The sequence below is a fragment of the Salvelinus alpinus genome, chromosome 7 (genome assembly GCF_045679555.1).
Source record: "Salvelinus alpinus chromosome 7, SLU_Salpinus.1, whole genome shotgun sequence".
NCBI classification, from domain to species: domain Eukaryota; kingdom Metazoa; phylum Chordata; class Actinopteri; order Salmoniformes; family Salmonidae; genus Salvelinus; species Salvelinus alpinus.
The window spans coordinates 84,205,725-84,232,784 of NC_092092.1; the positions used below are offsets into that span (position 1 = coordinate 84,205,725).

The 27,060-nt window shown below is 45.0% G+C and overlaps 1 protein-coding gene across 2 annotated transcripts in view; it reads right to left on the minus strand.

Annotated features, from left to right (window-relative positions):
* The window catches only part of LOC139581791 (catenin alpha-1-like), a 246,011-nt gene that overhangs the window by 69,876 nt on the left and 149,075 nt on the right, over window positions 1–27,060 (minus strand). For both annotated transcript variants that reach the window (XM_071411967.1, XM_071411966.1), the window contains exons 11-14: window positions 19,811–19,903; window positions 17,485–17,641; window positions 10,329–10,529; window positions 5,269–5,420 (exon numbers count right to left, since the gene is read on the minus strand). In XM_071411967.1, the coding sequence (XP_071268068.1) occupies window positions 5,269–5,420; window positions 10,329–10,529; window positions 17,485–17,641; window positions 19,811–19,903 (603 nt within the window). The remainder of the gene's footprint in view (window positions 1–5,268; window positions 5,421–10,328; window positions 10,530–17,484; window positions 17,642–19,810; window positions 19,904–27,060) is intronic.

A 27,060-nucleotide genomic window follows, 5' to 3' on the forward strand; every position in this document is an offset into this window, starting at 1 on the left:
TGGAATATCAAGGTCTCACCTCGACCCACCATCCCACTGACCATGGAATATCAAGGTCTCACGTCGAACCCACCATCCCACTCACCATGGAATATATAGAGATGTCCGTTCACTAGATGAGTGAGTCCATCCATCTGTGGATGTAGGAGGGTGAGACATATGACAGGCATGGCCTAGTTAAAAGTCTAAACCTCATCTTGTAAGTATTTACATGAAATGTCTTCCTCCACACTAGTGGGACCGGTAAAACAGACTAGACCACCCACGTTAATTGACAGTGATGGTCAACCAATGATAGCCTTCATTTCTTTTTTTTGACAGTTAAATCCACCTCCTGACAGTGGACCAGTAGATGACCTGCTACACTGAAATAAAAGGAGATGTGAGATCTTTACCCTGGGCTACAGAGAGAGAGAGAGACAGCAGCTTCTGTATGTCCAGGTAACCCTGACTGATATTATCTCTCCTTCTGCCTACTGTAACAGCTCCCTCTGAGCCCGTCAGTCACTGGCATGTTCCTCATCCTACCTCTCTACCAGTCCAGTGACATATTATACCCAGCGGGTGGTCAGGATGGGGGCCTGTCGTCCTGTCAGACACCCCAGGCAGGGGACATTGGCCGCGGGCTACGAACGACACGGACTGGAGCTGCCTGGGATTAGCTCCACTTACATAGGCCCCAGACATCTCACTGCTAACATTGAGGAGCCACTGCCTGGGCGTGTGTGTGTGTGTGTGTGTGTGTGTGTGTGTATGTGTGTGTGTGTGTGTGTGTGTGTGTGTGTGAGAATGACCCTTGGAACTGTTGTGACAGAGTTCAGTCTGATTTGGTCTTTCATGTTCTGTGGGACTGTGCGAGTCAGACATGAAACCTTTTTTCCTATATATATACACATCTCCTGTAACAGTGTGTTAAGACCAATCTACACCAACAGTCCAGGTCAGAGTGTAGCAGAGTACGTGTGGTCGTAAGGGTTTTTTCCAGATCGAAAAGAGCCTTAGGTGGTGGGGCGTGGGTGGCAGTTGGCCCCATCTCGGCAGGGTAGATTTAAAAATAAAATAAAAACATTTTTAAGCCAATATCCTGCAATTGTCCTCCACATTTCTCCATGGCTAATGCTGTGTTAATTTACTCAAACAAAAACTAATATAGCTAAATTCATTGTTTTGGTAATTTTGAATTCTCCCAATTATTAACAAAAAAATTAAAATAGGTACCAAATTAAATTGTTTTATTTTTATTAATGCTTGGGAGAATAAATTGTATTTATTCACTGTTTGAACTTATGCGGCCCAAAAGGTGGATGGCCCTAGGCTTTCAATTGCAGAGGAAACCCTGGTTTGTGTGTGTGTCTGTGTGCATCGTCTGTGTGTGTTTCTGCTCCAGTCAAATCCCAGAGGACCCTGTGGTGGGAACTAAACCTCTGATCAGAGCCGTCTACAACACCAGAGGACCCTGTGATGAGGACTAAACCTCTGATCAGAGCAGTCTACAACACCAGAGGACCCTGTGATGAGGACTAAACCTCTGATCAGAGCCGTCTACAACACCAGAGGACCCTGTGATGAGGACTAAACCTCTGATCAGAGCCGTCTACAACACCAGAGGACCCTGTGACGAGGACTAAACCTCTGATCAGAGCCGTCTACAACACCAGAGGACCCTGTGACGAGGACTAAACCTCTGATCAGAGCCGTCTACAACACCAGAGGACCCTGTGACGAGGACTAAACCTCTGATCAGAGCCGTCTACAACACCAGAGGACCCTGTGATGAGGACTAAACCTCTGATCAGAGCCGTCTACAACACCAGAGGACCCTGTGACGAGGACTAAACCTCTGATCAGAGCCGTCTACAACACCAGAGGACCCTGTGATGAGGACTAAACCTCTGATCAGAGCCGTCTACAACACCAGAGGACCCTGTGATGAGGACTAAACCTCTGATCAGAGCCGTCTACAACACCAGAGGACCCTGTGTGAACCTCCGTTCATGGTAAAGAGATCAGTAGACCACCAGTGTTCTTCTGCTGTGTTCTTCTGCTAGATGCAAGGCGGGGTGTTCGATGGGTCCACTGAACCAGACAGTAGACTCATAAGTAACGAGGCTTCTCATCGATCCTAGGACTAAACACACACCAGGTACAATCCCCCAGTTAGGGAAGTTATTAAGTAACAAACACGTTTAGCATCTCCAGGCCTTCAAGCTGCTGAAGAGTCTCTGGAACATCTATATTAAAAAGGCAATAGATCAATTCAATACACACCATCACAATAAATACCTGATAGACTGTAGACTTGTTCATTTATCAGACTAGATACTGGCTATTATCTGGCTATGATATAGACTGTAGACTTGTTCATTTATCAGACTAGATACTGGCTGTTATCTGGCTATGATATAGACTGTAGGCTTGTTCATTTAGCAGACTAGATACTGTATGTTATCTGGCTATGATATAGACTGTATGCTTGTTCATTTATCAGACTAGATATTGTATGTTATCTGGCTATGATATAGACTGTAGACTTGTTCATTTATCAGACCAGATACTGTATGTTATCTGGCTATGATATAGACTGTAGGCTTGTTCATTTATCAGACTAGATACTGTATGTTATCTGGCTATGATATAGACTGTAGACTTGTTCATTTATCAGACTAGATACTGTATGTTATCTGGCTATGATATAGACTGTAGGCTTGTTCATTTATCAGACTAGATACTGTATGTTATCTGGCTATGATATAGACTGTAGGCTTGTTCATTTATCAGACTAGATACTGTATGTTATCTGGCTATGATATAGACTGTAGGCTTGTTCATTTATCAGACTAGATACTGTATGTTATCTGGCTATGATATAGACTGTAGGCTTGTTCATTTATCAGACTAGATACTGTATGTTATCTGACTATGATATAGCCTGTAGGCTTGTTCATTTAGCTGACTAGATACTGTATGTTATCTGGCTATGATATAGACTGTAGACTTGTTCATTTAGCAGACAAGAAATACTGTGTATAATCCCCTGCCATTATTTTATAGTAAGAAGAATATAATTCAACTTAGCTGAATGAAATAGAAAGGATATTTTTCCCATTACGGAGCAACTGTGCATATGAAACGACTACGGGGCTGCGCGGCGTGACTACGGGGCGGCGCGACTACGGGGCTGATAGAGGGACAATAGAGCCCTGAGTACCAGGCCATTAGGACCTGATGGAGGGACAATAGAGCCCTGAGTACCAGGCCAGTAGGACCTGATGGAGGGACAACAGAGCCCTGAGTACCAGGCCAGTAGGACCTGATGGAGGGACAATAGAGCCCTGAGTACCAGGCCATTAGGACCTGATGGAGGGACAATAGAGTCCTGAGTACCAGGCCATTAGGACCTGATAGAGGGACAATAGAGCCCTGAGTACCAGGCCATTAGGACCTGATGGTTGTTAAGGTACGACCAGTGAATGTGCTGAGTGCATAAGAGATGACAGTTACTCAACGGTGACGAGGAATCTTAATAACGGTCATGACCAATGACTGTCGGTGTGGCGGTAATATGGTCACCGTACCAGCACCGCGGGCCCCTGTGTTAACGGCTTAATCAATCAGGATAACAAGATTGGAGCTCCAGCTCCCCTTCTCTCTCTCAGCCACTGTCCCTCCCATCGTTTTCCCTGTCTCTCCCCCTCTGTCCTGCTCACTCCAATTTAAGAATACAAATAAAAAATGTTGGGTCTGTTTTTCCATGTGTGAATCAGTTAATCAATTGTTTATGGGCTAATAACAGCAAGGCCAATTTCATAAAATAATTAACATACAAAAGCATCCTAAAATTCAAAATCAAATAGCTAAATTACCCTTGGTATGACCGTTTTAAAACAATTCCATATGTTCGCTTAGTAGAACCCCCACACTCATGAAATGAAAACATACGGTATAGAGAGCATCAGCTAGTGGAGCTCACACATCACTACACAGCCTAAATCATTAAACGGGCTCACACACACCAGGCCTTTCAGACAGCACTTTGTTCCTGCTGGCCTAAATGTGTGTGTTAATATACATTTAAAAAATGCCATACTGTACCTGGATAATAAACATTAAGGATGTAAACATGGTCTGGGACTTCAAGGAGTTATATAGTGTTTCATTGAATCAACAACAACAACAAGAAGGTGAGCGATGTTAAAGCTAGCCGATGTTAAAGCTAGCCGATGTTAAAGCTAGCCGATGTTAAAGCTAGCCGATGTTATAGCTAGCCGATGTTAAAGCTAGCCGATGTTAAAGCTAGCCGATGTTAAAGCTAGCCAATGTTAAAGCTAGCCGATGTTATAGCTAGCCGATGTTAAAGCTAGCCGATGTTAAAGCTAGCCGATGTTAAAGCTAGCCGATGTTAAAGCTAGCCGATGTTAAAGCTAGCCGATGTTAATGCTAGCCGATGTTAATGCTAGCCGATGTTAAAGCTAGCCGATGTTAAAGCTAGCCGATGTTAAAGCTAGCCGATGTTAAAGCTAGCCGATGTTAAAGCTAGCCGATGTTAAAGCTAGCCGATGTTAAAGCTAGCCGATGTTAAAGCTAGCCGATGTTAAAGCTAGCCGATGTTAATGCTAGCCGATGTTAATGCTAGCCGATGTTAAAGCTAGCCGATGTTATAGCTAGCCGATGTTAAAGCTAGCCGATGTTAAAGCTAGCCGATGTTAAAGCTAGCCGATGTTAATGCTAGCCGATGTTAATGCTAGCCGATGTTAAAGCTAACCGATGTTAATGCTAGCCGATGTTAATGCTAGCCGATGTTAAAGCTAGCCGATGTTATAGCTAGCCGATGTTAAAGCTAGCCGATGTTAAAGCTAGCCGTTGCTATGCTCAGCGCATACAAAACATGAAAGAACTGCGTCTACCACTGACAGTTGGGCGGCGAAGAGAGACCAGAGAGAAGACAAGACTAACACGAGGAGCTTAGTGCACCTCTCTCCTCATTCACAATGTTGGATTAAGGAGGAGAGTAACGGGTACAAATATCTAAGTTAAAAACTTAAACCCCTGACATGGACATAGGTGATTGAGACATGAAGGAGAGGCTCATCAATAGTGCACGTGTCGATGTAGTGTTGGGTGTCTTCAGTGTGTACACTCCCCCGATCATGTCAACAGTAAAGGAAGTTCCGGTTCACTGGACACCCCCAGTCCCCTTCGGTAGCCGTAAAGGAGAGTTGGGTCTCATTAAATGGTGCACGACGTAGTGTCTAGTGTGTCTACACTCACCCTGATCATCAGCACGGCCTTGCGGATGTCGCGGACTCCATCGTAGACCAGACGAGAGGCGTCGATGAACTCGTTCTCGTCAACGGGGAGGGTGGGGTTGGCACTCAGAGCCTCTACCGCTGCCTCCACCTGCTCTGTGAACCTGGGCATGACTGGTGGAGGTGGGAGAAAGAAGGGATGAAATGTCACGCAAACTCACAATGAAGCAGTATCGACTGTACTCAGCAAATAAAAGTGAACATTTCAGAAAATCCCATGCTACAGAACGGCAGGTCTGACACAATGCACAAACCAGCCCCTAGCTACCAAGCTAACAACAGTCTACCCAGCCCCTGGCTAACAACAGTCTACCCAGCCCACAGCTAACAACAGTCTACCCAGCCCACAGCTAACAACAGTCTACCCAGCCCACAGCTAACAACAGTCTACCCAGCCCACAGCTAACAACAGTCTACCCAGCCCACAGCTAACAACAGTCTACCCAGCCCACAGCTAACAACAGTCTACCCAGCCCACAGCTAACAACAGTCTACCCAGCCCACAGCTAACAACAGTCTACCCAGCCCACAGCTAACAACAGTCTACCCAGCCCACAGCTAACAACAGTCTACCCAGCCCACAACAGTCTACCCAGCCCCTGGCTAACAACAGTCTACCCAGCCCCTGGCTAACAACAGTCTACCCAGCCCCTGGCTAACAACAGTCTACCCAGCCCACAGCTAACAACAGTCTACCCAGCCCACAGCTAACAACAGTCTACCCAGCCCACAGCTAACAACAGTCTACCCAGCCCACAGCAAACAACAGTCTACCCAGCCCACAGCTAACAACAGTCTACCCAGCCCACAGCTAACAACAGTCTACCCAGCCCACAGCTAACAACAGTCTACCCAGCCCACAGCTAACAACAGTCTACCCAGCCCACAACAGTCTACCCAGCCCCTGGCTAACAACAGTCTACCCAGCCCCTGGCTAACAACAGTCTACCCAGCCCCTGGCTAACAACAGTCTACCCAGCCCACAGCTAACAACAGTCTACCCAGCCCACAGCTAACAACAGTCTACCCAGCCCACAGCTAACAACAGTCTACCCAGCCCACAGCAAACAACAGTCTACCCAGCCCACAGCTAACAACAGTCTACCCAGCCCACAGCTAACAACAGTCTACCCAGCCCACAGCTAACAACAGTCTACCCAGCCCACAGCTAACAACAGTCTACCCAGCCCACAGCTAACAACAGTCTACCCAGCCCACAGCTAACAACAGTCTACCCAGCCCACAGCTAACAACAGTCTACCCAGCCCACAGCTAACAACAGTCTACCCAGCCCACAGCTAACAACAGTCTACCCAGCCCACAGCTAACAACAGTCTACCCAGCCCACGGCTAACAACAGTCTACCCAGCCCACAGCTAACAACAGTCTACCCAGCCCACAGCTAACAACAGTCTACCCAGCCCACAGCTAACAACAGTCTACCCAGCCCACAGCTAACAACAGTCTACCCAGCCCACAGCTAACAACAGTCTACCCAGCCCCTGGCTAACAACAGTCTACCCAGCCCCTGGCTAACAACAGTCTACCCAGCCCCTGGCTAACAACAGTCTACCCAGCCCACGGCTAACAACAGTCTACCCAGCCCACAGCTAACAACAGTCTACCCAGCCCACAGCTAACAACAGTCTACCCAGCCCACAGCTAACAACAGTCTACCCAGCCCACAGCTAACAACAGTCTACCCAGCCCACAGCAAACAACAGTCTACCCAGCCCACAGCTAACAACAGTCTACCCAGCCCACAGCTAACAACAGTCTACCCAGCCCACAGCTAACAACAGTCTACCCAGCCCACAGCTAACAACAGTCTACCCAGCCCACAGCTAACAACAGTCTACCCAGCCCACAGCTAACAACAGTCTACCCAGCCCACAGCTAACAACAGTCTACCCAGCCCACAGCTAACAACAGTCTACCCAGCCCACGGCTAACAAGTCTACCCAGCCCACAGCTAACAACAGTCTACCCAGCCCACAGCTAACAACAGTTTACCCAGCCCACAGCTAACAACAGTCTACCCAGCCCACAGCTAACAACAGTCTACCCAGCCCACAGCTAACATTGTTCCTCAACTGCAGTGTATGATATACAATTGTCTAGCTTTGAGTCTTTACTTTTATCCAATGTTAAAAAACGATTTCAAATTTTGCTGCATACGACCAAACCAGGTGGTGGGTCATGTGACCCGTTTCAGGAAACTAGGGGTGTTATGTTGCGGATCACTACATAACACAAAAGCCATATGAACAATCTTTTTTTTTTAATCAAAATTAGTTTTTGGGCAGAAATGCATTCTGGAACATGTGAACTTTCATGTGCCTTAACAAAAAACTTGTATGCCATCTGTAAATACTAATAAAATTCTTTAATTACGAGCCTAGTTGGTTTAGGCACAGAAAAAGTGAACAACCGTCCCGCTAGCAATGATTGGCTGAGATATTGAGTGGGCTGGACATGCCGAGAGATGAGTTCTGATTGGTCTACCATAAAATGAGTCTATAAAATGAGCGGGTCAGTATGTGTAGGTAATCCTTTCTAACTTTTAATAAATATATCACGCAGTAGAACTGCATCAGTGTTGCTCTCCACTTTCTGGACGACCGAGTTCTGAAATCAGTGGAATCAGAGTCTGATCGCTAAGGAGACGGAGAAAACACCTGTCTCCGGATTACATCTTCAAACTAAAGGACAACCGCGGCGTCCGTGACAGAGAGAAGCGTCCAACCATGATGTATACAGGTAAGAAAGTGTAGCTAACTACATTTTCTGATATTACACGTCTAATTTTGACAGTCATTTTCATTTCAAGTTAAAGTGTACGGTTAGCTAACTAGCTAATGTTAGCTGTCTGGCTCGCTAGTTAACGTTACGTGTATGATCTTATTATTCGTATCTCAGAGCCATTTGATTGGCTAGTTATAGCCTAAAGTTATTTAGCTAACATTGAACCTGGGTGGTTAGCTACCTGCAGATTCATTCAGGGTAGTAGCATCATGAGTTGGGATTATGGTTCATTGTTTACCTAGCTAGCTAGCTAGCTACATGTCTTAACAAAAAGACCACACCTATGCAAAAGTAACCCTTTTGGGTGACTTCGTAAATTCAGTCTGGCCATCTACTCCGATTTCAGAGCACTCTCGTCTGAGTGTGCCTGAGTGGAGAATAACTTATGAATTTACGAACGCTCAACACCCATGGAATATGGCCGGTGTCAGTAAACTTCGGCAAAAAAGTGTAATTAAATCGTTGCCAGGAGCACAGTTGTAGTCACCAACGCTCTGGATAACATGAAAACAGCCTAACCAGCTCTGATAGGGGGAGTAAAATGGTCAGAGTGGGATGTTCTCTCATTATGTGTCTGGAAGTAGCTAGCAAGCTAACCAACGTTAGCCAGGGAGCTTGACTGCCGTTGTGAGGCCAGAACACTCGGATCAACCCTAATCAACGGCCAGAGCGTCCAGTGTGCTCTCTGAACGCTCCGAGAGCCAAAACGCTCTGAATTTACGAACTGACAATCTGACAGCACAGTTGCAGTCACCAACGCTCTGGATAACATAACAGCCTAACCAGCTCTGCTAGGGCGAGTAATGTTCAGTGAGCTGTTCTCTCATTTGTGTCTGGAAGTAGTTAGCAAGTTAGCTTGGGTGCTTGACTGCTGTTAGACAGAGCCGTCGAATCGACCGTTAGAGATGGGTGGGGCTAAAGCTTAAGAGGGTGTGAACAATGCTATATGGGTATAGACAAAGAGCTCTCCAGTAGGTATCAAAACATTCAAAGGCCATTTTCTCAAAAGTGAGGTTACAAGTTTATCAACTTTCAAAGCAGAATTACGTTCCCATTGTTCCTCAAATGTAGTGTATGATCTGCCATTTTGTAGCTCTGTGTCTCTGCTTTTAACCAATGTAAAAAAAACTATTTCTAATTTTGCTACATAAGACTGAATCAAGGCAGTCAAGTCACATATAGGGAGCCATGTGTGCAGGGAGCTCATTTGGAGCCGTGGTGCTTACTGTTCCCAGTCCCCCTCTAATCCACCATTTGATACAGACCCCAAGGTGACAGACCATCAAAGGGTGCTATTACATAAAACCAATACACACACACTCAAGAGGCCTCCACAATTGCAAATGAATATCAATGAGATTCTTTCTTTAGATCACAGCCAGCTAAACTCTGACTCGCCAATAAAGAAACAAAGATTGTCAGTTGCCTTTTAATCCTGAAAAACAAAGCAGATTGGCCATTGAATAGTTAATGGCCTAGCTAGCTATAGTGATTATAGAAGGCTTTATGGACATGGTGCCCGTCAATACACTTACTATCTGACAGCTTTACATAGAAATAAAAGATGCTGTTAAGAGAGGGTCGCACGATGGGAGACGTAGTGGGATCAGGGACAAGGGGAGAGAGCGAGGTAGAGAGCGAGGTAGAGAGAGCGAGGTAGAGAGATGGATGGATAGAAGATGAAGAAAATACAAAAGCTGCAGGGACTATCTGTTACCCGTGTCGGTGACTAGCAGAGAGACAGAAGAGAGTGTTAATGAAAACGTGATAACAGGGAGAGATGTTACCTGTGTTAGTGACTAGCAGTGAGATGTTACCTGTGTTAGTGAGTAGCAGAGAGACAGATGTTACCTGTGTTAGTGACTAGCAGAGAGACAGATGTTACCTGTGTTAGTGACTAGCAGAGAGAGATGTTACCTGTGTTAGTGAGTAGCAGAGAGACAGATGTTACCTGTGTTAGTGAGTAGGAGAGAGACAGATGTTACCTGTGTTAGTGACTAGCAGAGAGAGATGTTACCTGTGTTAGTGACTAGCAGAGAGACAGATGTTACCTGTGTTAGTGAGTAGCAGAGAGACAGATGTTACCTGTGTTAGTGACTAGCAGAGAGACAGATGTTACCTGTGTTAGTGAGTAGCAGAGAGACAGATGTTACCTGTGTTAGTGACTAGCAGAGACAGATGTTACCTGTGTTAGTGACTAGCAGAGAGAGATGTTACCTGTGTTAGTGAGTAGCTTGGTGGCCTCGAGAACCTTCTCTGTGTAGACTCCAGGCTCATAGTTGTCCATCTCACATGTGACCACATGGACCACCCTGGCAGCGCGGCCACGGATGGCGCCGGCCGTACGATCCAACCCGTCCACATCCTTCTCCTGCAGCGCTATCACACACTTGTTGACATCCTCCAGAATGTGGTTCTCTGGAAGAGAAGATACAAAACCAACCAACGTTTATTCATATAGAGCCTATTATAAAAACATGCATAGGTATCGGGACAATCCTACTGAAACTGTTTGGGGTACAGTCTGCCAGACGAGCCACAATAATACTGCTTTCTCCCCCTTTATCCGAGACAAGATTAGAGTCTATATATATATATATATATATATATATGTTTTTATTACTTGGTGACCTGCACACTCTCGTAACAAGGACACAGATGTTAACAACAGGCAGCTTCTGCGGTAACAGGAATGGTGTACAGAAGCAGGAAATCTTCATCCTTCATGGCAGATGTGTTAGCATTGTCCCTGGATTAACACTGGGGGAAGGAGCTAACAAACTAACCAGAGGAATAGATAACGAACTAGGAGAGGGAGTGCAACAGAAAATGGAAGAGCCATCCCGTTCATTTAGACTCCTCATTAAATGGAAGAGCCATCCCTCTCATTTAGACTCCTCATTAAATGGAAGAGCCATCCCGTTCATTTAGACTCATTAAATGGAAGAGCCATCCCTCTCATTTAGACTCATTAAATGGAAGAGCCATCCCTCTCATTTAGACTCCTCATTAAATGGAAGAGCCATCCCTCTCATTTAGACTCCTCATTAAATGGAAGAGCCGTCCCTCTCATTTAGACTCATTAAATGGAAGAGCCATCCCTCTCATTTAGACTCCTCATTAAATGGAAGAGCCGTCCCTCTCATTTAGACTCCTCATTAAATGGAAGAGCCATCCCTCTCATTTAGACTCCTCATTAAATGGAAGAGCCATCCCTCTCATTTAGACTTATTAAATGGAAGAGCCATCCCTCTCATTTAGACTCATTAAATGGAAGAGCCATCCCTCTCATTTAAACCCATTAAATGGAAGAGCCATCCCTCTCATTTAGACTCATTAAATGGAAGAGCCATCCCTCTCATTTAGACTCATTAAATGGAAGAGCCATCCCTCTCATTTAGACTCCTCATTAAATGTTAGAGCCATCCCTCTCATTTAGACTCATTAAATGGAAGAGCCATCCCTCTCATTTAGACTCCTCATTAAATGTTAGAGCCATCCCTCTCATTTAGACTCATTAAATGGAAGAGCCATCCCTCTCATTTAGACTCCTCATTAAATGTTAGAGCCATCCCTCTCATTTAGACTCCTCATTAAATGTTAGAGCCATCCCTCTCATTTAGACTCCTCATTAAATGGAAGAGCCATCCCTCTCATTTAGACTCCTCATTAAATGGAAGAGCCATCCCTCTCATTTAGACTCCTCATTAAATGGAAGAGCCGTCCCTCTCATTTAGACTCCTCATTAAATGGAAGAGCCATCCCTCTCATTTAGACTCATCATTAAATGGAAGAGCCGTCCTTTCATTCTGATTATGTCTCTCTGCATAAAGCAACCAGCCAGTCTGGGGGTGTGTGATCCAAATGGAATCCTGGTCCCTATATAGTGCACTACCCACCGTATGACCCCTAGATGGGTGCCATTTGGCCGTCGTCAGAGTGCGCGCTTGGCTTGGAGGTGAGAGGAGTCACTTACTGCATAATGGAGGCCTGTTTAAGGCCCAGCTATTTCAATGCTTCCAACACAAAACTAGCAGTTTGTTCCCTAGTCTTTACACATATCAGGGCCCTGACATTTTCTTTTTACAAGGAGCACACGTGCGCACCTAAGTTTAAAAAAATAGGCGCCGCGCACACAAAGAAATGTAAGGAATACAATGAAAAATATTTGACATTAAACGCTAGAATCCTTCATTTTTCTAGGCGCACTGGTGCACCTAAAAATAAAAAAAATCCAGGTTGCACAGCAAAATATTTGTGCGCACATGTGAGTAAAATGGTGGCACTGTAGAGCCCTGTACATGACAGGAAGTCAAGTATCTCTACTTTTAGCTCAGCACCAACCAGTCACCAGAGCTGTACAGGCTTACCTAGGGGCTCTGGTCAAAAGTATGGCACTATATTGGGAATAAGGTGCTATTTGGGAAGAATCTTCAGCGCTCCTGTCTGGCTGGTCGGAGCTTGGAGGCCGAGGCAGGAAGCCAATCACGCGGCTTACATATGTTACATATGTGTCCTGTTCCAATCAGAGAAGACTAATACTGCTCTTCTCCAGATCGCCCGCTCAGTCTACGCTTAACGCGACTAAAATGCTAAGGAGCAAACATATCTAAATAGTGTCTGAAAGCTACAGACAGGAGGCCAGTTATGACTCCGCCTGCCTTCCTCACCGGGGGTGTATTCACTAGGAACCAAATGGAAGCTAACGGAGGGTCTACCAGAACTTGTCCAATAACAAATGCTTGTCTGGTTGCATAAACATTTTGCTACGTGTCCAATTAAGACTCTTAGAGCACTATAAAAATCATATATTTTTTAATATTGATTCAGTGCCTCCCCCCCCAAAAAAAATATAATTTAGCGTTTTGTTTTTCGCTCTGAAATCACACCTTTTTTCATTTTTTTTTTAATAGAAAAACAACTCAAGTGAATGTTGTAAGTACACAACGTTTAAATCACTTTTGAGGTCTGAGAAAATGTTAGGAAATTGTGATTTTTGGGTGTAGTTGACCTTTAATTCAAATTGTGCCCCTGGTAAGAGGCTGTTTAGCGGTATTTTTGTAGTACACATGGTTTACGAAACAAACACCAACTGGAATGATGAAAATGATCATGATATCATTCTGCCAGGTAAGTATAGGTTAATATGTAGTTAACATTTTATGGAGAGGGTTTTTGGGAAAGCCTTCGCATTCACCAGAATAATTTATTAGCATCTGCGTCCTCATCTCAGATTTGATAGGCCCTACTCGGTCTCTCTTTGATAGCTTCCTCCTTCCGTCTTTCACCTCTCCAGCTTCAACAGCCAGGATAACAGGAGAGACACACTGGGGTGTTGACAAACCAGTAGGTTACCAGCTGCTACACTGGAGTGTTGAGAAACCAGTAGGTTACCAGCTGCTACACAGGGGTGCTGAGAAACCAGTAGGTTTACAGCTGCTACACGGGGGTGTTGACAAACCAGTAGGTTTACAGCTGCTACACAGGGGTGCTGAGAAACCAGTAGGTTTACAGCTGCTACACGGGGGTGTTGACAAACCAGTAGGTTTACAGCCGCTACACAGGGGTGTTAACAAACCAGTAGGTTTACAGCCGCGAGAAACCAGTAGGTTTACAGCCGCGACACTGGGGTGTTGACAAACCAGTAGGTTTACAGCTGCTACACTGGGGTGTTGACAAACCAGTAGGTTTACAGCCGCTACACAGGGGTGCTGACAAACCAGTAGGTTTACAGCCGCTACACAGGGGTGCTGACAAACCAGTAGGTTTACAGCCGCGACACTGGGGTGTTGACAAACCAGTAGGTTTACAGCTGCTACACGGGGGTGTTGACAAACCAGTAGGTTACCAGCTGCTACACTGGAGTGTTGAGAAACCAGTAGGTTACCAGCTGCTACACAGGGGTGCTGAGAAACCAGTAGGTTTACAGCTGCTACACGGGGGTGTTGACAAACCAGTAGGTTTACAGCTGCTACACAGGGGTGCTGAGAAACCAGTAGGTTTACAGCTGCTACACGGGGGTGTTGACAAACCAGTAGGTTTACAGCCGCTACACAGGGGTGTTGACAAAACAGTAGGTTTACAGCCACTACACTGGGGTGTTGACAAACCAGTAGGTTTACAGCCGCTACACTGGGGTGTTGACAAACCAGTAGGTTTACAGCCGCTACACTGGGGTGTTGACAAACCAGTAGGTTTACAGCCGCGAGAAACCAGTAGGTTTACAGCTGCTACACTGGGGTGTAGAGAAACCAGTAGGTTTACAGCTGCTACACTGGGAGTCGCTTGTGCGTGAACCATGAATCAAACTCTTGACAATAGAACCTGAGATTGAATTCTACGCTGAACAAAAAATACCCTTGACCATAGGTAATATTACATTTGTAAAGCACTTTTCATTATACAAGATTAATCTCAAAATGAATATGTATTGGCATAAACAAATCAAATCAAATGTTATTTGTCACATGCTCCGAATACAACAGGCTTAGTTACAAGCCCTTAACCAACAATGTAGTTAAAGATATATCTAAGAAAATATATAAAATAAAATAAAGTAAAACAAATATTCAAATCAAAAAGTAACAAGAAAATAACATAATAACGAGGCATTATACAGGGGGTACCGGTACCGAGTCAATGTGCGAGGGTACAGGTTAGTCGAGGTCATTTGTAAAGTGACTATGCATAGATAAACAGCGAGTAGCAACAAGTGGGGGGAAAAAAGCAGCTGGGAAACTGAGGATCTGGGAACCCATGCCAAATGTTTTCAGTCAACTGAGGGGGAAAAAGTGTTGTCGTGCCCTCTTCACGACTGTCTTGGTGTGTTTGGACCATGATAGTTCATTGGTGATGTGGACACCAAGGAACTTGAAACTCTTGACCCGCTCCACTAGAGCCCCGTCGATGTTAATGTGAGCCTGTTAAGCCCAGCTTTTCCTGTAGTCCGCGATCGGCTCCTTTGTCTTGCTCATATTGAGGGAGAGGTTGTTGTCCTGCCAGGTGTCTGACCTACTCCCTATAGGCTGTCTCATCGTTGTCGGTGATCAGGTCTACCACTGTTGTGTCATCAGCAAACTTAATGATGGAGTTGGAGTCGTGTTTGTCCACATAGTTGTGGGGGAACAGGGAGTACAGGAGTGGACTGAGCACGCAACCCTGAGGGGCCCCAGTTTTGAGGATCACCGTGGCAGATGTGTTGTTGCCTACCCTTACCACCTGGGGGGGCCGGCCCGTCAGGAAGTCGTTCCAGAGGGAGGTGATTAGGGCCAGGGTCCTTAGTGATGAGCTTTGTGGATACTACAGTGTTGAACACTGAGCTGCAGTCAATGAACAGCATTCTCACATAGATGTTCCTTTTGTCCAGGTGGGAAAGGAGAGTGTGGAGTGCGATTGAGATTGCGTCGTCTGTGGATCTGTTGGGGAGGTACGCAAATTGGAGTGGGTCTAGGATTTCCGGCACAATGCTGTTGATGTGAGCCATGACCAGCCTTTCAAAGCACTTCATGACTACCGACGTGAGTTCTACGGTGCAGTAATCATTTAGGCAGGTGACCTTAGCTTTCTTGGGGACAGGGACTATGGTGGTCTGTTTGAAACATGTATGTATTACAGACTCGGTCGGGGAGAGGTTGAAAATGTCAGTGAAGACACTTGCCAGTTGGTCCACGCATGCTTAGAGTACACATCCTGGTAATTTGTCCGGCCCTGAAGCTTGGTGAATGTTGACCTCTTCAAAGGTCTTGCTCACATCGGCAATGAAGAGCGTGATCACACAGTCATCTGGAAAAGCTGGTGCTCTCACGCATGCTTCAGTGTTGCTTGCCTCGAAGCAAGAATAAAAAGGCATTTAGCTCATGTGGTAGGATCGCGTCACTGGGAAGCTCGCGGCTGGGTTTCCCTTTGTAGTCTGTACTAGTTTACAAGCCCTGCCACATCCAACGAGCGCCAGAGACGGCGTAATAGGATTCAATCTTAGTCCTGTATTGACACCTGTTGGATGGTTCATTGACGCTTTGCCTATTTGATGGTTCATCTGAGGGCATAGCGGGATTTCTTATCAGCATCTGGATTAGTGTCCTGCTCCTTGAAAACGGCAGCTCAACCCTTTAGCTCGGTGCGCATGTTGCCTAATCTATAGTTTCTGGTTGGGATATGTACGTACGGTCACTGTGGGGACGAAGTCGTTGATGCACTTATTGATGAAGCCGGTCAGAGGTGGTGTACCTCCAATGCCATTGGATGAATCCCGGAACATCTTCCAGTCTATGCTAGCAAAACAGTCCTGTAGCGTAGCATTCGCGTCCTCTGACCACTTTCGTATTGAGCGAGTCACTGGTACTTCCTGCTTTAGTTTGCGCTTGTAAGCAGGAATCAGGAGGATAGAATTATGGTCAGATGGAGACCGAGGGAGAGCTTTGTAAGCGTCTCTGTGTTGAGTAAAGGTGGTCTGGAGTTATTTTTCCCTCTGGTTACACGTGACATGCTGGTAAAACTGATTTCAGTTTCCCTGCATTAAAGTCCCCGGCCACTAGGAGCGCTGCCTCTGGATGAGCATTTTCTTGTTTGATTATGGCCTTTTACAGCTCGTTGAGCGTGGTCTTAGTGCCAGCATCTGTTTGTGGTGGTAAATAGACGGCTACGAATAACAGACGATAACTCTTGGTAGATAGTGTGGTCTACAGCTTATCCTGAGGTATTTTACCACAGGCGGGCAATACCTCGAGACTTATTTAATATCAGACATCACGCACCAGGAGTTATTGATAAATAGACACACCCTCGCCCATCGTCTAAAACAGACGTAGCTGCTCTGTCCTGCCGATGCACGGAGAAGCCAGCCAGCTCTATATTATCCGTGACGTCGTTTAGCCACATCTTGGTGAAACATAAGATACAGTTTAATGTCCCGCTGGTAGGATAGTCTTAAATCGTAGATCGTTCAGTTTGTTGTCCAATATTTGCACGTTGACCAATAATACGGAGGGTAGTGGTGGTTTACCTACTCGTCGGGGAATTCTTACAAGGCACCCCACCCTCCTCCCCCTTTTTCTTCATCTCTCTTCTTCATGCGGATGACGTGGATGTGGGCCTTGTCTCGACAAAACAGTATATCCTTCGCGTCGGACTGGTTAAAGAAAAAGTCTTTGTCCAGTTCGAGGTGAGTAATCGCTGTTCTGATGTCCAGATGGAATTTTCGGTCATAAGAGACGGTAGCAGCAACATTATGTAATGTAATGTAATGTACAAACAACGCAAAAAAAACACTAAATAGCACAGTTGGTCAAGAGCCTGTAAAACATCATCCAGCCCCATTACTTATATAAAATGAAATGAACACTGAAAAGGAAAAGCTCCGCCCCCTCCTACTTACCAGACACACAGAGGAAGTCGTCAATGCTGGTGATGTCATCGACGGCATCAGTGAGGACGCGGACCTGTTTCTCCCAGGAGTCTTTGAAGAGGTCCATGTTGTCCTGAGCAACCTTACTGTTGGGCTTGGCAGCTAGAGCCAGCGCCGCATTAATCACCTGTTACAGAGCAATCACACCAATTACTACAGCAGGTGGATTAGTATAAGGAATTACCACAGCAGGTGGATTAGTATAAGGAATTACTACAGCAGGTGGATTAGTATAAGGAATAACTACAGCAGGTGGATTAGCATAAGGAATTACTACAGCAGGTAGATTAGCATAAGGAATTACTACAGCAGGTGGATTAGCATAAGGAATTACTACAGCAGGTGGATTAGCATAAGGAATTACTACAGCAGGTGGATTAGCATAAGGAATTACTACAGCAGGTAGATTAGTATAAGGAATTACTACAGCAGGTGGATTAGCATAAGGAATTACTACAGCAGGTGGATTAGCATAAGGAATTACTACAGCAGGTAGATTAGCATAAGGGATTACTACAGCAGGTGGATTAGCATAAGGAATTACTACAGCAGGTGGATTAGCATAAGGAATTACTACAGCAGGTGGATTAGCATAAGGAATTACTACAGCAGGTGGATTAGCATAAGGAATTACTACAGCAGGTAGATTAGCATAAGGGATTACTACAGCAGGTAGATTAGCATAAGGAATTACTACAGCAGGTGGATTAGCATAAGGAATTACTACAGCAGGTGGATTAGCATAAGGAATTACTACAGCAGGTAGATTAGCATAAGGGATTACTACAGCAGGTAGATTAGTATAAGGGATTACTACAGCAGGTAGATTAGTATAAGGGATTACTACAGCAGGTAGATTAGTATAAGGGATTACTACAGCAGGTAGATTAGTATAAGGGATTACTACAGCAGGTAGATTAGTATAAGGAATTACTACAGCAGGTAGATTAGCATAAGGAATTACTACAGCAGGTAGATTAGCATAAGGAATTACTACAGCAGGTATATTAGCATAAGGAATTACTACAGCAGGTAGATTAGTATAAGGAATGTATAATGTATCTAAAGACCAGATCAACCTCCCAGACCCCCCCACACACACTTGGAGGAAGGAGAGCTGGGTAGAGGGGAGGAAGGAGAGCTGGGTAGAGGGGAGGAAGGAGAGCTGGGTAGAGGGGAGGAAGGAGAGCTGGGTAGAGGGGAGGAAGGAGAGCTGGGTAGAGGGGAGGAAGGAGAGCTGGGTAGACGGGAGGAAGGAGAGCTGGGTAGACGGGAGGAAGGAGAGCTGGGGAGAGGGGAGGAAGGAGAGCTGGGGAGAGGGGAGGAAGGGGAGCTGGGGGTTGGGGAGGAAGGAGAGCTGGGGGTTGGGGAGGAAGGAGAGCTGGGGGTTGGGGAGGAAGGAGAGCTGGGGGTTGGGGAGGAAGGAGAGCTGGGTAGAGGGGAGGAAGGAGAGCTGGGTAGAGGGGAGGAAGGAGAGCTGGGGAGATGGGAGGAAGGAGAGCTGGGGGTTGGGGAGGAAGGAGAGCTGGGGAGAGGGGAGGAAGGAGAGCTGGGTAGAGGGGAGGAAGGAGAGCTGGGGAGAGGGGAGGAAGGAGAGCTGGGGAGAGGGGAGGAAGGAGAGCTGGGGAGAGGGGAGGAAGGAGAGCTGGGGAGAGGGGAGGAAGGAGAGCTGGGTAGAGGGGGAGGAAGGAGAGCTGGGGAGAGGGGAGGAAGGAGAGCTGGGTAGAGGGGAGGAAGGAGAGCTGGGTAGAGGGGAGGAAGGAGAGCTGGGGAGAGGGGAGGAAGGAGAGCTGGGTAGAGAGGAGGAAGGAGAGCTGGGTAGAGGGGAGGAAGGAGAGCTGGGGAGAGGGGAGGAAGGAGAGCTGGGGAGAGGGGAGGAAGGAGAGCTGGGTAGAGAGGAGGAAGGAGAGCTGGGTAGAGGGGAGGAAGGAGAGCTGGGGAGAGGGGAGGAAGGGGAGCTGGGAGGAAGGGGAGCTGGGGTGAGGGGAGGAAGGAGAGCTGGGTAGAAAGGAGAAAGGAGGAAGGAGAGCTGGGTAGAGGGGAGGAAGGAGAGCTGGGTAGAGGGGAGGAAGGAGAGCTGGGTAGAGGGGAGGAAGGAGAGCTGGGGAGAGGGGAGGAAGGGGAGCAGGCGAGAGGGTAGGAAGGGGAGCAGGCGAGAGGGGAGGAAGGAGAGCTGGGTAGAAAGGAGAGAGGAGGAAGGAGAGCTGGCGAGAGGGGAGGAAGGAGAGCTGGGTAGAAAGGAGAAAGGAGGAAGGAGAGCTGGCGAGAGGGAGTGGGTAGAAAGACCGGCAGGTACCTGGGGGCAGAGTGTCTCCAGCTGGGATGCAGCCATACGGACCAGCTTGACACCCTCCTCATTATTAGAGATGGAGCAGGCCAGGTTGGCCACCTAGACACAAACAAACACAGCAGTCAGACTCACACCTACATACAAACTGCATAGCATTGTAGTCTCAATGTTTTACTGTCGCCATCTCAGAGAGGAGAGAGATGAGACAGTCAGGTTCTGATTATATACAGTACACAGCATGGGAGTGTACCACATTGGAGTGTACCACACCTAGTAAACAGAAACAGTCAGACTCACACCTACATACACCGCATGGTCAGTGTTTCCCCTAGATTAATTTAGCAGCGAAATCATTGACGCCACTCAAAAAAAAAAAAAAACACTAAGAATAATGAACACAGTGTATTCGGAAATTATTCAGACCCCTTGACCTTCCACGTTACCGCCTTATTCTAAAATTCATTAAATAAAATAAAAATCCTCAATCTACACACAATACCCCATAATGGCAATTTTTGAACAAAACAGAAATACCTTATTTTCATAAGTATTCAGACCCTCGATGAGAATCGAAAATGAGCTCACGTGCATCATGTTTCCATTGATCATCCTTGAGATATTTCTACAACTTGGGAGTCCACCTCTGGACATGATTTGGAAAAGCACACACACACCTGTCTATATAAGGTCCCACAGTTGACAGTGCATGTCAGAGCAAAAACCAAGCCATGAGGTTGAAGGAACGGTCCGTAAAGCTCCGAGACAGGATTGTATCCCGGCACAGATCTGGGGAAGGGTACCAAAACATTTCTGCATTCCCCCAAGACATATAGTGGCCTCCATCATTTTTAAATGGAAGAAGTTTGGAACAACCAAGACTCCTCTCCTAAAGCTGTCCGCCCGGCCAAACTGAGCAATCAGGGGAGAAGGGCCTTAATCAGGGAGGTGACTAAGAACCCAATGGTCACTCTGACAGAGCTCGAGAGTTCCTCTGTGGCGATGGGAGTACCTTCCAGAAGGACAACCATCTCTGCAGCACTCCACCAATGAGGTCTTTATGGTAGAGTGGCCAGACGGATGCCACTCCTCAGTAAAAGGCACATGACAGCCCACTTCGAGTTTACCGAAAAGGCACCTAAAGGACTCTGACCATGAGAAACAAGATTCTCTGATTTGATGAAACCAAGATTGAACTCTTTGGACTGAATGCCAATCGTCATTTCTGGAGGAAACTACAGTGAATAATGGTGGTGGCAGCATCACGTTGTGGGGATGTTTTTTGGCGGCAGGGACTGGGAGACTAGTCAGGATCGAGGGAAAGATGAACAGTGCAAAGTATAGAGAGATCCTTGATGAAAACCTGCTCCAGAACCCTCAGGACTTCAGACTGGGGTGAAGGATCACCTTCCAACAGACAACTATCCTCAGCACAAGAAAACACAGGAGTGGCTTCAAGATAAGTCTCTGAATGTCCTTGAGTGGGCCAGACAGAATCCGGACTTGAACCCGATATAATATCTCTGGAGAGTACTGAAAACAGCTGTGCAGCGACGCTCCCCATCCAACCTGACAGAGCTTGAGAGGATCTGCAGAGAAGAATGGGAGAAACTCCCCAAATACAGGTGTGCCAAGCTTGTACCATCAGACTAGAGGCTGTAACCGCTGCCAACGGTGCATCGACAAAGTACTGAGTAAAGGGCCTGAAAACATATGTAAATGTACATTCGAAAAAATGTCTAAACACCATTTTTTGGTTTGTCGTTATGGGGTATTGTGTAGATTAACTTCTTATGGCTGGGGGCAGTATTGAGTAGCTTGGATGAATAAGGTGCCCAGAGTAAACTGCCTGCTATTCATTTGCTAAGATATGCATAGTATTAGTAGATTTGGATAGAAAACACTCTGAAGTTTCTAAAACTGTTTGAATGATGTCTGTGAGTATAACAGAATTCATATGGCAGGAAAAAAAACTGAGAAAAATCCAACCAGGAAGTGGGAAATTTGAGGTTTGTAGTCTTTCAACTCTTTGCCTATCGAATATTCAGTGTCAATGGGGTCATATTGCACTTCCTAAGGCTTCCACTAGATGTCAACAGTCTTTAGAACCTTGTTTGATGCTTCTACTGTGAAGAATGAGGGAAAGAGAGCTCTATGAGTCAGGTGTCTGGCATGAGCTGATCACGTCCGCTCCCGTGAGAGTGACCTGCGTTCCATTGCATTTCTGAAGACAAAGGAATTCTCCGCTTGAAACATTATTGAAGATTTATGTTAAAAACATTCTAAAGATTGATTCTATACACTGTTTGACATGTTTCTACGAACTGTAATGGAATTTTTTTAACTTTTCGTCTGGCCTGCGCGTCGTGAATTTGGATTTGTGAACTCAAGGCGCAAACATAAAGGAGGTATTTGGACATAAATGGACTTTATCAAACAAATCAAACATTTATTGTGGAACTGGGATTCCTGGGAGTGCATTCTGATGAAGATCAAAGGTAAGTGGATATATATAATGCTATTTCTGACTTCTGTTGACTCCGCAACATGGCGGATATCTTCTTGGGTTGTGTTGGTCTCTGAGCACCGTACTCAGATTATTGCACGGTGTGCTTTTTCCGTTAAGTTTTTTTTATTTTAAATCTGACACAGCGGTTGCATTAATGGGGGGGGAAACTATTTAATAAAATTTTATAATAAGGCTGTAACATAACGTAGAGAAAGTCAAGGGGTCTGAATACTTTCCGAGTGCATATAAGGAATTGGCAACGTGTTCTGTTTGAGAAATAATTGATTTCAACATGAACAAAGTGGACAGGCTAGCACGCTGTTCAAACAGCTGCTCTTTCCAAGACAGACTGACCAGGTGAAAGCTATGATCCCTTATTGATGTCGGGCTGTTAAATCCATTTTAAAAAATCAGTGTAGATGAAGGGGAAGAGACAGGTTAAACAATGATTTTTAAAGCCTTGAGACAATGGAAACATGGATTGTGTTTGTGTGCCATTCAGGGGGAAGAAAAGATTGAAGTGTCTTTGAACAGGGGTGTGGGCAGTAGGTGCCAGGTGCACCAGTTTGAGTCAAGAACTGCAACGCTGCTTGATTTTCCCCCCCCACGCTCAACATTTTGAGAATGACACAAAATAAATGAGTCTTTATTAATGAAAGAGCTTTAAGGATGGTTCTGGTTAAATTTGTAACAAAAATAAAAAAATTCATAGAAAGGCTTGAAAGCCAGATCTGTGATTATAGCAAAAAAAAAAAAAAAAACTGGTTAAACTATTTGGGTAAAATACTTTAATTATTATTAGTTGTTGAAGACCAATTTAGACCTGAACTCCGATTATTAGGTAGAAACGCAACAGACGTCAGAGCGCACAACCGAATAATTATTAATTCAAGCTAAAGATTGTATTGCTACGGATTCTGCAACACGTTCAGCCTTTACGGCTGGGACCGCAAGTCTGTGGTCCAGGATTCCTGTTAAGTAGCAGTTAGCTGCAAGCCGTCATAAAAACTAAGATTTTCTGACTTTCGTGACCAAGCTAATTTAAGGCTAACTGTTCTAGCATTGATTGATACACACAAACGCTTGGATTGCTTTCGCTGTAAAGCATATTTTCAAAATCTGACACGATAGGTGGTTTAACAACAAGCTAAGCTGTGTTTTGGTATATTTCACTTGTGATTCCATGATTATAAATCGTTTTAGTATTATTTTTGAATTTGGCGCTCTGCAATTCAGTGTTTGTTTAGGAAAATGATCTCGTAATTGGGATCTGTGTGCCAAGAAGTTTTAAAATGAAGAAAAACTCTTGAATAAGTAGGTGTTCTAAAACTTTGACCGGTTGCGTGAGGGTACACACACACACACACACACACACACACACACACACACACACACACACACACACACACACACACACCTTGGCAGCATTATCAGAAAGCACAGCATTGACAGTCACTGCTAGACAGACAATACACAACTTTACATCTGTGTCACCTGAGGATTTTAGCTCCACTGATAAATTAGACTATTAGTGACTTAAATACGTGGATGACTCAAAACTTCCTCCAGATTAAAATAAAGAACGAGGTACTTATTGTTGGAGCCAAAGCACAGAGAGAGAACCTGGCTGCACATTTTAATTCACCGGCAATAAAGATAAAACACCAGGTTAAAAAAACCTAGGTGTTATTTTAGAATCAATTTCAAATCACACATTAGGAATGTGACCAAATAGATTTTAAATCACCTGAGGAACATTGCCACGGTGCAGCCATTTCTTTCTCAGGTCGAATACAGAGAAAATCCATGCTTTTATTACCAGCAGGCTCGACTACTGTAATGCTCTCCTGTCTGGTCAACCCAAGAAAGCCATTGGTCAACTGCAAAACATACAGAATGCTGCAGCACGGGTACTGACCAAGACCAGACGGAGAGCACACATTACACCGGTTTTAAGGCTGCCTGAGAGTTTTAGAAATTATTTTAAGATTTAGATTATGTTTTTAAATCAATCCACGATTGCTCACCCCAATACATGTCAGACATGCTTTTAAGTTATGTATCCAGTAGGTCCCTTAGGTCCCAAAGCCTAGGACCAAGAGGCATGGAGAGACAGCCTTATAACTATCCCAAAGCCTAGGACCAGGAGGCATGGAGAGACAGCCTTATAACTATCCCAAAGCCTAGGACCAGGAGGCATGGAGAGACAGCCTTTTAACTATCCCAAACCCTAGGACCAAGAGGCATGGAGAGACAGCCTTATAACTATCCCAAAGCCTAGGACCAGGAGGCATGGAGAGACAGCCTTTTAACTATCCCAAACCCTAGGACCAAGAGGCATGGAGAGACAGCCTTTTAACTATCCCAAAGCCTAGGACCAGGAGGCATGGAGAGACAGCCTTTTAACTATCCCAAAGCCTAGGACCAAGAGGCATGGAGAGACAGCCTTTTAACTATCCCAAAGCCTAGGACCAGGAGGCATGGAGAGACAGCCTTTTAACTATCCCAAACCCTAGGACCAAGAGGCATGGAGAGACACCCTTATAACTATCCCAAAGCCTAGGACCAGGAGGCATGGAGAGACAGCCTTTGAACTATCCCAAAGCCTAGAACCTGATGGGGACCAAGAGACAGAGGCAGCCTTTAGTTATTATGCCCCCAGCCTGCCAGAGTTTGTGTGGTAAATATTTCAGCTTTTATTTTCATTATTTTGTATTTATCTTTCTCTTCTCTCCTGTTAAGCACATTGAGTAGCATTTCATGTCTGAAATGTGCTGTATAAATAAAGCTTGATTTGCTTACTGAAATGCAGTATTACCTTAAATTTTACTACAAAGTTAATTTTAAGGATTTTTTAAATATTTTTTATTAAAAAGTTAATATATTTTCTGAATCGCCCATATGGCCCAGCCCTAGTGCTTGCCTACGGCTGGTACCCTGCTGTAGATTCAGTATAAAATCTATCAAAATGAATCTTAGGGGTAATGGAAAAAGAAGCATCAGTGGTTATATTGCCAAAGCAGATATCAATCTGTTCCAGACATGACACTAATAATCTGAAACAAAGAGCCTCAGACAGGGACAGTAAATTACAGAACCATTTAACGGACTAACAGGTTGGGAATTGCATGAATTCAATTCTACTAAATATTCTGGTGTTGATATATTCTGTCACTAAATTCACTCCGGTAGATTAAATCCATTTATAACAGGGGGGGGGGGGGGGGGGGGGTAAGGAATAGGAGACTGTCTCTCTGCCTTAGAGTGTAGTGAGTTATTAGCTTAAAAACCACAGGTTACCTAAATATCAACACCCAGAGAATCGCTGAATTAATATCCGGTTTGAACAGTCAAGTCTTCTCAATAATGAAGAGAAACTGGATCAGTGAAGAGCCGAGGAGGACGGATTACAGCTACAGGTTGAGGAATGCATCACACAGTCACAACCCCACATTTGGCCAGAATTAAATCTTAAGGTACGGTGTCAGCTTTTAAAATGTAATCTAATGAGAGGATCTGCAGAGAAGAATGGGAGAAACTCCCCAAATATAAGGTGCCCAGAGTAAACTGCCTGCTACTCAGTCCCAGAACTAAGATATGCATATTATTAGTATATTTGGATAGAAAACACTCTGAAGTTTCTAAAACTGTTTGAATGATGTCTGTGAGCATAACAGAACTCATATGGCAAAAAATCCAACCAGGAAGTGGGAAATCTGAGGTTTGTAGTTTTTCAACGCATCGCCTATCGAATATACAGTGGGATATTGGTCATATTGCACTGCCTACGGCTTCCACTAGATGTCAACAGTCTTTAGAACCTTGTTTGATGCTTCTACTGTGAAGGAGGGGGGGAATGAGGGCTCTTTGAGTCAGGGGTCTGGCAGAGTGCCATGAGCTGACCACGCACGTTCACGTGAGTTAGCTTGTGTTCCATTGCATTTCTGAAGACAAAGGAATTCTCCGGTTGAAACATTATTGAAGATTTATGATAAATATCCTAAAGATTGATTCTATACATGTTTCTACGGACTGTAATGGAACTTTTTTACTTTGTCTGCTCGCGCGTCATGAATTTAGATTCCTGTGCTAAACGCGCGAACAGAAATGAGGTATTTGGACATAAATGGACTTTATCGAACAAATCAAACATTTACTGTGGAACTGGGATTTCTGGGAGTGCATTCTGATTAAGATCATCAAAGGTAAGTGAATATTTATAATACTTTTTCTGACTTTGACTCCACAACATGGCGGATATCTGTATGGCTTGATTTGTTGTCTGAGCGGTGTACTCAGATTATTGCATGGTGTGCTTTTTTGAAATCTGACACAGCGGTTGCATTAAGGAGAGGTTTATCTAAAGTTCCATGTATAATAGTTGTATTTTTTTTAATCAATGTTTATTATTGTAAATTGATGTGGCTCTCTGCAAAATCACCGGATGTCTTGGAACTACTGAACGTAACGCGCCAATGTAATCTCAGATTTTTATATATGAACTTTATCGAACAAAACATACATGTATTGTGTAACATGAAGTCTTATGAGTGTCATCTGATGAATATCATCAAAGGTTAGTGATTCATTTTATCTCTTTCTGCTTTTTGTGACTCCTCTCTTTGGCTGGAAAAAAGGCTGTGTTTTTCTGTGACTAGATGCTGACATAATCGTTTGGTATGCTTTTGTCGTAAAGCCTTTTTGAAATCGGACACTGTGGTGGGATTAACAACAAGTTTCTTTAAAATGG